The sequence below is a fragment of the Chroicocephalus ridibundus genome, chromosome 6 (genome assembly GCF_963924245.1).
Source record: "Chroicocephalus ridibundus chromosome 6, bChrRid1.1, whole genome shotgun sequence".
Taxonomy (NCBI): Eukaryota; Metazoa; Chordata; class Aves; order Charadriiformes; family Laridae; genus Chroicocephalus; species Chroicocephalus ridibundus.
Genome location: NC_086289.1, coordinates 13313977 through 13327581, shown reverse-complemented (window position 1 = coordinate 13327581; position 13605 = coordinate 13313977). Strand labels below are relative to the sequence as shown.

Below are 13605 nucleotides of genomic sequence, written 5' to 3'. Positions count from 1 at the left end.
TATCACCATCATCTTCTTTCATGGTTAATACTTAAAATTCATACAGCTTGCAAAGCAGGTCATTTATTTGTAAGAAAACCTTGGAATGTGTCTGAATTTATTTAGTGTACCAAAAAGGAGCTAATTTGATGAGCAACTTCGCCATTAAGGTCAGTGTCAGTTGTGTTCGATTATACAGCTGTGCACTAGTGGAGCCCATATTTTTTCCACAGCTGTAATATGCCATTCTCTGTAGCTGTACCACACAGCATCCTTATTGGTGCCTTTTAGTACTTGCTACTGAGATAGCATCACTTTCTAAACTTAGGTGCAGAGATAACCTGCAAACGCCTATAAGATTTGACTTCCTGAGAATTACTTGAACTGCTATGATATTCTCATGTGCAGAGCCTACATTATAGGACCCAGGGGTCAGGGATACCACGACAGACAGTCTTTTGTTTTATGTATGAATCTAGTGTATTGATATTTTGGAGAATTCTACGGTAAAAATAAATCACAGAGAGAATCCTGGGGAAAATATTTTTCAAGCAAGTCTTATATCAGGGTTTCTAATGGAATCGCTGGGGTTGCTGAAAAGAGTCTAAAATCCTGTTTTGAGGAAATTCTGTTTTGAGTGAGAAAGCATTGTTTGGAGAAAAACTTGTTATTTTCCTATAAGTAAACAAATAACATCAGTGCTACTTAGTTCTTTAGAGACTAAAGAGAAGAGCAGGAATGAACTGTGTATGTTTCCTTGCCAACAGATGAAACCTTTCCACTGAAAATGCAAGAAAGCACCAGCAAACGTCATCACTTACTGCAGGGAGTGAGGAGAGTCTGGGCCATCAGTACAGCGTTGCTTATTTGTGGTGGTATGAGAACTCAAGGGGGTATGAATACGGCAGTGCATTCATTGGAAATCGCCTTTGCTCTGGGAGGACAGTGGTTTTTGCAGAAAGCAACATTCTTGTGGATAGACCTACAGCTGCCATAGGGAGCTAATTATTGCTAAGTTAATGTAGTTGTTCCCAGTTACCCAAAGGTTATGTGCAAGCTATCTGCGGTGCAGTAGCTCAGTGGTTCTGCTGGGTGTCTGGAGTCCCGTGCTGGACCAGACTGGCTTCTGGTGGGGACTGATGACATTCCCAGTGCGCTGGTGCAGACCCGTGTAAGGGCTGTATTTTCACACAGAAGGCTAGGTATCAGGAGAGGGACAATAATCATGATGAAATTCTTCAGAATGTGTGGCATGAAGACTGCTAGCAGTACTGCTGTTGTAGCACTGGTGGCCTAAGGATGTAAGTGAGACAAAGTTTACAGGGAGAGGTAGTATTTTTTATGAGGTTGGAATTGATTGATAAATGGAGTTAGAAAAGGACAGATAAGCTTTTGGGCATACTCACGAGATCCTAAGGGACTTGAGGAAGGATTTGGTCTCTGAAAATTGAAAATTGTCGTCTTTTTTTTTTTTTCCCCAGCTGTAGATGTAGGTCTCATAGAAAAATGTTTTCTCCCCCTATTAATCTTGTGTTTTCCTTGTGTAAACCCTACAGTGTGTGGCTTTCCTCCCAAAAGGTCGTACCAGTCTAGTTCAGCATCCAGTTAACAGTGTCCCCATTCCTCCCTTGAGCTTCTGTCTCTGTCAGTGCCTGGAGACACCTTGGGGTAACTTTGGCCTTTTTGATTTGAACTGGCTGTAAGTCAGTGCAGAGATGTGTGGATGCGTGATCAATACCTATCTTGATTGGTTCTTATGTCTTTATTTTTCTTGGGGATAGTGCAGACTCTGCTATCCCAACAGAGTGCAGCTGAAGTTGATCTCAAACGTAGCTCAGAATTTCGGCACGTTCCATGGCAGTGGCAAAGTTACTGGGCGTGGAAGACTCCTCTGAGATATAGGAGCTGACACCTCGTTTGAATTTGGGTATGATGCCTGTTTTTTCTAGCAGGCCAAACAAATGCTTTTGGAGATGAACGCTCTCAGATCCGCCTTTTGCTGGTCATCTCACCTCATAAGGACAAGAACAATAACTGCAAGTTCTGATTGAAAACTGCTGGCTGTTTGCTTCAGACCCTGCTCCTTTTCCACTTTAAAGGGAAAGGGCTTTACACCATTAACCAGGAAGGCATACTGAAAGACAGTACATTATCACTTTCCCAAGCCTTTAAATAGTGGGAATATGGGTGCCCCTTTTCTATTCCCGTGGCATAATTTACTAAGGTGTTTAACTGCAGGCTGAAATTCATAAGAGGGTCTGGTCTGTCACCTAGCCCTCCTGCCATTTCTCTTCTTGGGAAGCTTTCTTGGCAGTTTTCTATGCCGTTTCATTTGTTCACTCTCCTGGGAACTGCACAGCTCTCTTGAATCCAGGTTCCTTAAGGTCAGGTTGTGCTGGAACATTTGATGGTCCTGTGTCCAAAAAGCTAAGCTGCTCTGGTGATTGCCCTTTCTTTTTTGTTGAGGTTATGTGATGAAGGAAGGAAGGAGTGTGAGGGGAGCTGGAAAGAGAGTGAGTGAGTCTTGTCTGTGGTTTATAATCCTCCCCAATGAGATGGGGTCTCTGGCATTGCCATTTAGGAGCAGGGGCTGGTGATTACTCACAGCTTGCACGTGTAGCACTGTGGGAGCAGCTGCAGTTCTTATAGATGGCAGGAATTCCGTGTGGAAAGTGAAAAATTTAGGTCAAAATGCTCTTTGATACTGATCATGTGTCTGGCGCTCTTTCACCCCCTGAAGTAATTTTGCACTTAGAAGACTTTTGCTTAATTCAGTGAGTTGCACAGCAGGGCAGCGTCTCAGCCTGCTCACTAGCATGAGTGAGAAGGAGCAAACCCAGAATTTCTCCAGATGTTGTGTGGTGCAGTTAAGTGGGACTCTTACAATACAAGTCCAAATAATTTCTCTGGCTCAGAGGAGCAAACACTTCTGCCAAAATCTGTTGAAGCAATTCAGTTGTCCTGTGCATCAAAAAGTTTCCTTTAAACATACACAGATGTCAGTATTCACCCACAATCACTGATAGCTTCTTATAGAACCTATGGATCATATTGCCTTTTTGGGATGCTTGGAGTCTCATCAGAGTGTGTCCAAAAATTTCAGCTGACATCATTTGATGGAAAACGGCTTTTATAGAAATACCACCCCCACCCCACCCCCTTTTTTTTATCTGAATGGAATTCTGTTTTTATCGAAGTGGAAGTGTTTATGAGAACCTTTTTTTGGGGGGGGCCCACTAAAAAGAAAAATATTTATTATTTATACCCTTAGAGCTGGGGTGGAGGGACGTTTCTCTTTGAGGTTTTATGGAGGGGAAAAAAAGTTCCTAATTCTCTAAGCTAAATATGCCTAAGCTTAGCTCAGAGAAGTAGTTTATTACTATTACTGGTTGTAACTGTGGTTGTTTAGAAAAACCTGGAAGTGCTTATGTTTAGTAGGACATGAGCATATGTTTCAAGTTTATTGGGTATTTAAGGCTAGGCTAAATGAGCATATTTGCTGAATCGAAGTCAGTTATCAGGTGAGTGGGCTTCAACCAACAGCCACAGCTGAGATTATGCCAATTCATATGGATTCCTGACCTCAGCTATCAAGCTGTCAATTTAATAACTTAAATAAGTTGAAAATTTCCCCAAGAATAAAGGAAATAAAAAGATAATTTATTTTATTTTATTTTTTAATTTGAAACTTCTCATCAGTGAAACAAGATAGGAGGGGAGAAATTAAACTTTGATTTCCTGGTCTAGAGCCTTCACTTTATTTTCATAGAAGCTAAATACACCATTTCAAATATAAATTTCTTTCCTCCATTTTTTAACTAGGAGCCAAAGGTCTTAACAGAAATCAATCCATGCAATTTATTTTTAACTTCACCCTGCTTAGCTACGATTGATTTTTATCTTTGCGATCGATGGTAGAGAAAGCGGCTTGGCGGGACAATGGAGCACTCTTCAACTTGTAGGGTTTGGTCTTTGAGTCTTTTATTGAAGAAATCATTAAAAGCTTATTATGAAACTAATAGGATGAAGACGTTTAAATGATGAACATGATTACACCTGTTTTACTGGTGAATAATGCCTGCTACAGCTGATCTCCTCTTGCCCCTATTTAAAATGCTGGACAGCACTCCAGTGGGCGAAATTAATCCATGCAGATGAAAGAAAGTGCATCCCAGGTGCTAGTTAAAATCTCTTTATAGCAAGACTGGCAGTAAGTAGTTAGCTACTCTCCTCTTCACTGCTGGGTGCTTTTCATCCAGTTCTAGCACTGTTTCATCTTTGCTGCGCCAAATATCGGATTCGGAACTTGAACCTAAATATCTGGTGGTAAAAAATTATTAACATGTTCCTTTATTTATTTATCTATACTTATTTTGTTTGTAGAGCTTTTTGTGCTGTACTTTCTTTTATCACTCTCTCCTCTCCACTGGTGTTGTCTGATTTATCAGCAGTGTCTGCAGCTGAAGATGTAAAGGATTACCTTGGTAGACTCATAGGTTTCCTCTGAAATCCTTCAAAAGGGGATTTAACGTGTACAGTTATGCTTCTCTCTTAAATTGGTTTCTGTGTGGGTAATGTGCATTTGCAGCTCTAATGTGGTTTATGTTTTGGTGTAACCGTGCACATTTTCTGCAGGAATTGCTTTTGCAACAATTCCAGTGTCCTATAGCTTGTGCCATTACAGCTCTGAGGGGAGAGGGAAGAGAATGGGGACTGGGCCAATATAATGAATGCTCCTTTGTCTTAGCAAATTTTCACTGATGGGTCTGATGCATAAGTGGCATGTTTTCAAAATCTGCTGAATCTCCCAGGCAGCTTGAGGGTGCTTTGTGCACAGAATCACTAATCTGTATGTCTCTGCATCAGAGAGAGACATATCTGCTCATGCTCAGGTAATAGCATATTTCTTTAATGACTCTGCAGAAGGTGTGCTATTAACGAAAACCACACGGAGATAATTCAGACTAGATGGTACCTCTCACGATGTGATTTATGTTTGGGCAGTGGACAGCCTCAGTACACAGAAATATCTGGAAGATGGTTTGTCCTGGCCATGATGAATAATGAAGACGGAAGAACATTACACAAGGCTGGTGCAGATGTGTTCTTTCTTATCTTCTGAATCTCTTGTGACTGGCATTGGGGTTAGATTTTGGCGAGGAGGCACAACTTTTCAATCCTTGTGCTGGCAAACTTGTGCAAGGCCTAGGCAGCAGCTGGCTCTGAAGAACACCAAAATACCTTGCTAAAGGTGTGAGTGGAGCAACCTGCCTGCTTAACTTGTCATCACTCCTCCATGCTTTAATCCACAATTTGCTTTAGGAGATTTTATGCCCACAGGAAGGAGAAAGGGTAACCAAGGTTAAAGCAGTGGGGAGGGCTGCCAGGGCAATGCTTTGGAGATGGAGAACACAGATCCAGGATGCTGTTACAGTACTGATATAGTGTTTCTTAACTTTTGACTTTTCCAACTCATTTGATGGTACTGGGACGGAGGAAACTCTACGAACAAAGGAAGTCACCCCAGGAAGAAAGTAGGGGGGGTTATTGGGCATAACATCAAAAGACTTACTGTCAACAAGGAAGTTTAAAATTTGGTTCTGTAATGGACTGAGTCACCATTTACTGTGCTTGAAGTGGGAGGTAAGTTACAGGAACCACAAATGTCTAAACAGCGTGGTCATTGTGGGTTGATCTGTGCTATTAGCAATTCAACATTATCAACTGTGTAAAAAGTAGATGATCTGTTCCCATAACTGTGCAGGACAAGCGATAGTTAATGTTGTAAACCACCTGGCTGATAAACTATGTAGAAAAGAGCCCTCTGTTCTCCTTTAGACACTAGCTTAGGAAGCTTCTGCTATCTGCACGCTGTCACTTTTTCTCCGCCAAGGCTGTGCCTTTAATATATGGTGTTTCATTGTCAGCCTCTGTGCGTGTTCCTTTAAGCTTTCTGTGAGTTCTTTGAGCAGCAGGAGGCAGGTGCATCTTGCTTAGCCCAGGGTCATTTCCGAGATTTAGTATTTCCATATTTCTTACAGCAATACCTGCCTTACATTGGAAGTTATGGGTCCCGTGTCAGCTAGCCAGGAAGATGAGAAGGAAGCCTGGCACACTGTGGTCCGCAGTTGCTGACATCATCTAGGTTGTCTTTATATTCCAGGACTTCCTAACTCATTCTTCTTGCTTTCCAAACTCTTTTACACATGTGGTTTTTTGGTTAAGCAGAACATCTCTCTAAATAAAAAAAAAAAAGAAAGGAAGAAAGAAAAACAGAAAACCAAAAGCTGTACTTAAGAATCATATTAAATCATTGAGACAAGAAATGGCTTTGTGTATTTCTAGGCATGTCACAGAAATTATTGAGATGAATGGAGCCCATGGCAGATTTTCTATAATTCTCTGCATCCTTTTGAAGTATTTGTTCTTGAAACATTTGTATCTTCTCTGTTTGATGAGCTATGTCCTGTTGCAGGTCAGGACGGGGAATGAGCCAACATACTAAAACTTTCAGGGCTTTTAAAGAGAAACTTCTCATGTTTCTCTTAAGTGTCAGCTGATGTGAGACCAGAATTTTGTCTTGTAACAAAATGTGGAAGTATTAAGAAAAGTAGTAGATCATGAGTGGAGGGAGGAAGAAAGAACACAGGTTAGGAAAGACAGATGTGTTTAATGACAAACACATTTGTCCAAAGGAATCATTTCCACTGGCCAGAAGCCCAATTAAACATATAAAATAGAAATCCAGAAAAACAGATTAACGAGTCGGTCATTAGCAAAGCGGGAGGAAAAAGACAAACCCAGCTAATTCTGTACTGAGCATGACAGATGAGCTCACAGCAAATAATTGGGTGACATTCATCAAATGTGAATGAAAAGGAGGCATTAGAGGGCAAAACACTATCATAATCTCTGGGATTTACAGTGTTGGAGAGTTCTCTTATAGGAAAAGGAAAAGTTCATCAAAATAAATTAAGTTGGGCCTTCCAAAATTCATTCTCTACCACAGTGCTTGCCAAAACTTTATTGAAGGCCTGATCATTTTTTGGAACTGCTATAACCATGCATGTAAATCATGCAAAGATGAGGTCCTGGCTGGGAAAAGCTCCACATAACTCCTGCCAGCAGAATTGTGGGTGGCTTCATACTAACTGGCTCAGAGAGACCACAGACCACAAAGATTTCTATATCTAAACCTTTGTCAAGGTGACCTAGTCCAGGTAGAGAACTGAAAGGGAGTTTAGCTAATGCATAGTGAACTTGAACAGTGTTTGAAACCTACGTTTCTGCCTTAAAAAACAAGCAAGCAGATAAACAAAAAATCCAAAGCAACAAAAAAACCCACCCAGGTACCAGTTTGCAGTGGCATAAAAGCCAAAAAACTATGTAAAATCTTTTGAGTTTGTCAGAATTGGAGTAGATCCTGTCTTGGCACAGAGGGGGGAATTTAATCACCCCTTGATATTTCTGTCACTCTCTTCTCTTGTTATTAACTTGAAGATTGTTGGACTGTTCCCAATGTTAATTAGTCATCACAGCATTTAGAAATTATGTAAATATTCATGTCTGCATCTTCAAGATGAGTCGATGACCATGTCTGAGCCTGTCAGAAGAGGTGCATATTGAACCCAGGGTCTTTACCAAGTAGTGACTGCACACATTCAGTCCTATCTGGGCTCCTCTACAAATAGTGATCTGGTGCTGAAATTGGGAGTGGTGTAAAATGAGTTCAAGTGGCAGAGTTATGTTATTTGGGAATTTGGATCTTCCACAAGAGGTCAGAAATATCACCAAGAGAAGAGGGTATATTTAAATATTCCCTGTGATGTTTAGGTAATATGACCTAGAAGTGTGGAATCTTTTGGGCAATGCTTGTCTCAGTGTAGAAGCCTGTCCTATTTCTAAGTCTTCCTTTATTTCCAGTTCTTCAAACTGTCTATAGAAAAGCCTTATCCTGAGTTGATTAGATATCAAATTTCATGACCGGTAATATCATGTCCTTTGAATGACTAGCTTCTCTAGGGAATAAAGCCACTATCTAAAGGTGATATCATTACTGAGACTATAATTGATGCTATAGCAATATTCCATGTAAGCTCATTCTGAAATATCACTGTCAGATCAAAGGGAGTGTATCTAGGAGAGAATATAGGACCTTTCTGTTAGCTTTATTGGAAACTTAAGAAGCCGACAAATGACATTCCATATAATAGAGAAGTGCTTTGTGTATTGTTTTATCTTAAAATCTGGAAGACTGCCAAAACAGCAGAAGATAGGAAATTCACTGATGTAAGCCTTGTTGTAGCCAGGCCTGAAATGGTGCCAGAAAGAACACCCACAGCAAGAGTAAGTGACTAGTGACAGGTTTAAAATCCCATATTTTACAAATTATCAGGGCTAGATCTTATTGATGCATGACATTTATGTGTAGCCTTTACAGCTCGATCGGTCCATAAAACCACAGATTTGGATGTCTGTCGGTTCTCCCAGCATCCTCTTCCAGAGACAGTATGATTTCAGAGAAACCAGTTTTATAGTGACAAGGAGCATCTACGAACTTAGCTCCAGCTTTCCAAGAGCGCGCTCATTGCATTTACTGTTTGCATTAAACAGTGCTAGTGTGGATCTCTCCTGTTAGTCACTGTAAAAGGTTGTTGGAAGACAACCCCAAGTGACTTACAGTGCAAACAGACAAGGCGGAGAAGCAGCAGAGAAAAAAGAGGTATAATCTCATTCTTATGGGAGAGGAACAGAAGCACAGAGAATTTAAATTACTTGCCCAAGGTAGTTGTGCTGGAACCATGTGATGGAACCAGATCATCTTCTTCCACTCAAGACCTTAAACTTCTCCATTTTTCCTCAGATGTTAAAATCATGCTGGATTTGAAGCACAAGAGACAAAATGGAAAGTTCGATAGTACAGCTTAAATAATGCTCCAAGTCTTTCAAGTTTGGGATTTCTTTGGAGTTGTACGCATGCTTTTAGGGACAGCTGTGCAGGTCATAGAAAAGATATCTGAAAGAAAGGTTGTCAGATCCTCTTAGAGGTGTCAGCATGGCTGTCATACTGACAGGGTCATCATTCACTTTCTTTGGTGTTTCCACAGGTGACAGCTGGTGGAAGAGCAAACTACTATGTGTCGTACAGACGGGAGCCTTTTGCACAGATTAAATTGCCCAAATACTCTCTTCCTAAGGTGAGTGAACCATTTATGAACACAGACATGTAATATCTCGAATAGCACAGCCTACCCAGTGGTGGAGCACCTCGATGGGGTTCCTCTCTGGGGAGGTCCAGTGTTACTTGAATGATCTTTCTTAAATGCAGATTTAGCATCTTTACCTCTCCCTGCCTTTGATTAGTGAGAATTTCAGGGAAAGGAGTTTCTTTTTTCCTCTGTAAAGAGCGACTGGGAGTGAACAGGTACCTCAGAAAACAGAGCTCAAACCAACTTCTCCTTGACCAATCTTCTATGAACTTTCCCCAGTCCTATATTCTCTCTTAATGATTTCTTTGTAAACCTGAGCGCGACACTGAGGGTCCTGGAGAATGGTTAGTATGGTGAGCATTGCTGCAATCTCCATACAATAAGAGGAGCACAGGGTATAGCAACTCCGCTGTCCCCGTCTTATGGCTGGACATTGCCAAGAAATCATGGAGGTGGGGTTGGCTCCCTAAAAGTTGTGCCTTATCGATGCTTTGGACACAGAGAACCCCTGTGTGGTGCTGTTTAGGAGATGACCGAGATGGCCTAAGATTAACACTGATTGACAATGCTCTGAGTTAGTTAGCTCTGAGTTATAAGAAGTTAGTACTTCTTATACAACAGTGCCTGGATTTACCTTCTTAGGCCTTAGCTTTCTGTCAGATCAAATGGTGCAAGCCTCAGCAAGGAGAATATGTCCCTGGAATTATCATAGAATCATAGAATTGCCTAGGTTGGAAGGGACCTTTCAGATCATCTAGTCCAACCAGCAAATTATACTCAAATTCCATAGTGTAGTCTTTGCTTGGGATTGCATAGAACAGAAGGGACCAATCTTTCCAGTGCCTTGGCTGGGTACAAGTTTCTGGGTAGCCCAATGGGTAGCTGAGACCACTGCTGCTCTTTGAAGCCTCAGAATGGCTGTTGAGGCTACTGTCGTAGAGGGATCATAATCAACAGTAATGGCCTTCCCCTTCCTTACACAAGTGAAAATTTTGGTGGGATAACTGTAAGATGGTTGGCTAGATTTGCTTTGTGGGCTGGATCTACAGTTCTGATTGCCTATGGGGTATCTGCAGTCTAGCAGATATGACATATTTACTTTGCCTTGTACCTGGAAACTTAATAGTTGTGAGAAATTTGCATCTCGAACTCCCAATGTTGCGCCTCAACTTTTTCCCATTTGGGTTGATCCACAGCGTATTGACACCCGCATAGCACAGTTGTCGTTTCTTTTGTTTGTCATTCCATGGCGGTGGTGTGGGTGTCAGAATGTCTGACCAGACACCAACTTTTGGAAACCCTGCTGCCATTTTTCAGGAGAAAAACATTATTTATGCTCTCACCTTATGGATTGGCTTTGAAAGCTGCCCCTCATTAAAAAGACAAGTGGACAGAGAGAACGATTGCCCTGTGATTGTCCTGCTTTATTGATTGATACTGTCACAGATTGCTGGCCTGTTATAGGACAGATTTGTTGGTGACCCTGTTTTGAAATTGGTGCACAGTATAAAATCAGGGATACTTTTGTCATTTAAAAACCAAAAGTAGTTTTAAGCTAGGTGTCATGGCAGTCTTCTAGCCATGTAAAGAAAGCTTGTTTGTGCTGCCTTTTGTCCCTAGAACATTTTTGCTGTAGAGTAATAACTATCCTGTCAGCTGTAGATTAATGAACTCTGATGGATTTGTACATATGTGAGGCTGGCAATAGGGTAATGCAATATTTTCACTGCAACTGGTCAAAACAGATTGAAGTCATTGGGTGTTTTGCTTTATTTTCACACTGCTGGAATAGATTTGCTATGTACTTAATCTTTAAGGAATTAGAGCTGTTGGGCAAGAACAAACTTCCTGATTTAGTCTTCCTTCACTGAGGGAAAAGGCAAATGTCCCACTGATTGCACTCACTGGGACAGAATTAGGCTCTCAAATGCTATTTCTCCCCATTCCATGCTGATAGGCTATGTTAGGTCTATTAGAAATACCCCCATCTAATCAACACTAACTTTTCATCTAGATACCTCACACAGGAGATTAAGTTGCCTGCTAGGCAGGATGGAGATATTGAGCTGATCTTCCTCTAGATATTCTTCCCAAAAATCAGGTCACTCCGTCCTTTGGGAGACTTCCAGAATTATGGTTTCTTGATGCGGAAACAATGCAAGAAATTAATCAAGACTCCTTGGCACCCTGGGGAAATTTTAAATAGATACAAATAGATAAATGAAGTCCCACATAACCACAGCGATTTTGCTTCTAGCTGAACCAGTGTTAGTTTGTTCAACAATGGATGCAAGGATGAAGTGCTTCAATACTCATCACTACCCTGGAAATCATTTCCATTAATGTGCTTTAAAAGAATACTGAGAAAATGCACTGTCAAATCTCTTTGATATTAAAACTAAATAGGGAAACCCTGTTGGACCTTCATATCTTGGTCGGCAGCAGGAATCCAACAAAGGTTAGTGGGTGGATTTTTTGATAGCCTGTATATAGTGGGATAATAGATGTCAGACAAACTCTCAATAGAAAAATATGTTAATAAAAATCACTACCAGCACTACCTCAAACTGATCCTTATACCTCAGCTTCAAATAAATATGAACTCCCAGTTTTTTTGAAACTGCTTCTTTATCAGATGGAAGCACAAGACCATTAGTTCAGCATGTGGGTGGAAATTGTCAGTGCTTTTAGCCTGGTGCTACACCATGCTTAGTGACTGTGAGGACTCTAGGCCCCAAGGTTGTGAATCTCCCATGAGTAATAAAACTGACTTTCAAATTTATAAATAAAAAATGAATCTGGATGAAATTCCTTGAAGCTACCAAAAATGAAGAAAGCAAAACCCCTTTGCCCAGCTGCTGATCATTAAAAAAAATGAAATGCAGAAAAGTCACAATGATGGTAATTTATTGGCTTGCTGTAACAGAAAATTGTTTAACATACCTATAATTCATGCTCCATCTCCATTCTTTCATAAGTCATGGTAATTACTACATGTCCCAAAGGGCAGAGAAATACAGAGATCCTCAGTAATAGGCCTTTTGTCTTCTTTTAACAGGACATGCATATTATCAGCACAGATGAGAATCAGGTGTTTGCAGCTGTTCAAGAGTGGAACCAGAACGATACGTACAACCTGTATATCTCGGACACCCGAGGGGTGTACTTCACCCTGGCCTTGGAAAACGTGAAAAGCAGTCGAGGACTGGAGGGGAATATCATCATTGACCTTTATGAGGTATGTAGTAAAGGTCACCCTACAAAGAACAGCAACTGCTTGCTAGTTCAAGTGAGTGTAAATCTCTTACCAGCCTTCCGGGATCTTCATTTGTTTTGGAACCAGCCTAGAGGCATTTGCTGGATTTGATGCTGAGCCGACTCATGTGGGAATGAATACATGTGGTGAGTTCTGCTATAGGTGTGACAGCTGGTTGCTTTCAAGTCAATGACTGGTTAGCTATGTGGCATTCCAAAAGGGAAAACCATTATCCCTCTCATCCCGATGTGGACATCTAGGGAAAGATTCAAAATACTTTTTTTCCCCTTGAACAGCTAGAGACACCTGCTCGCAGTTAGGGAATATGGATTCCACCTTTGTGACTCTAAGCAGTTTATGAATTATAAACAAAAGTTTATAGGTGCCATTTGCCCAGAGATAATGGCTGGATAACTTCTGCCCTGAATCATCTTCCATTCTCATTCTTCTGCCAGGCCTTTCAGCCTTGACCAACAGCAGTCCATTCAGAGCAGTTGTTCCAGTTCCTGATTTCTTCAGACCATTCTATTTTGGTGTGTCATAACTTGTTGGATGGAAGATCTGCTGAGGTTCATGGCTCAGTGCTTTGCCAGCAACAAACAACTAATTGGTAATGCTAACAAAAAATGGTTGCAGGCTGACTTGGGAAAGTTCTGCTGTTACACGGAGAAATGTGTTTTCAGTTACATGTAGAAGTTAGGATTATGCATGTGTTTATTTCAGCCAGAATAATGCCCATTTAACAACTCCATCATTTTTTTTTATAAAAATGCAGGTAATTTAAGGCAATGAGAGAAAACTCAAAAATAATGCATGGAGCAATATAAAGGACAGGCTTTAGAATTTATTTTCACCTAGTTAAAAACAATTTCTTGCCTCTGAAAAAAGATGTATTTCTTTGTCGTGATGAACCAGCTAAAATAAACATGCATCGTGTCCCATTGCTTGGCAAGCTCTGTATTCTCAAGCTGTGTGTCATAGACTCTTTACTTTTAAATGCTGAGAGAGCTTTCCCAGACTCGTTCAAAGGGCAGTGTCACTCGGGGCTTTAGAGTAGAAGGATTTGCACCCTGGCTGTTGCCACAAAGTTGCAGATTTGCAGCAAGTTCCTTCTTCCCATCTCACTTTCACACCTGTGCCACAGGGGGCAGACTCAACAAA

At 41.0% G+C, this 13605-nt stretch overlaps 1 protein-coding gene across 1 annotated transcript in view; it reads left to right on the top strand.

Annotated features, from left to right (window-relative positions):
* The window catches only part of SORCS3 (sortilin related VPS10 domain containing receptor 3), a 307837-nt gene that overhangs the window by 223258 nt on the left and 70974 nt on the right, over positions 1-13605 (top strand). The window contains exons 8-9 of the mRNA XM_063339010.1: positions 9087-9176; positions 12247-12426. Of these exons, the coding sequence (XP_063195080.1) occupies positions 9087-9176; positions 12247-12426 (270 nt within the window). The remainder of the gene's footprint in view (positions 1-9086; positions 9177-12246; positions 12427-13605) is intronic.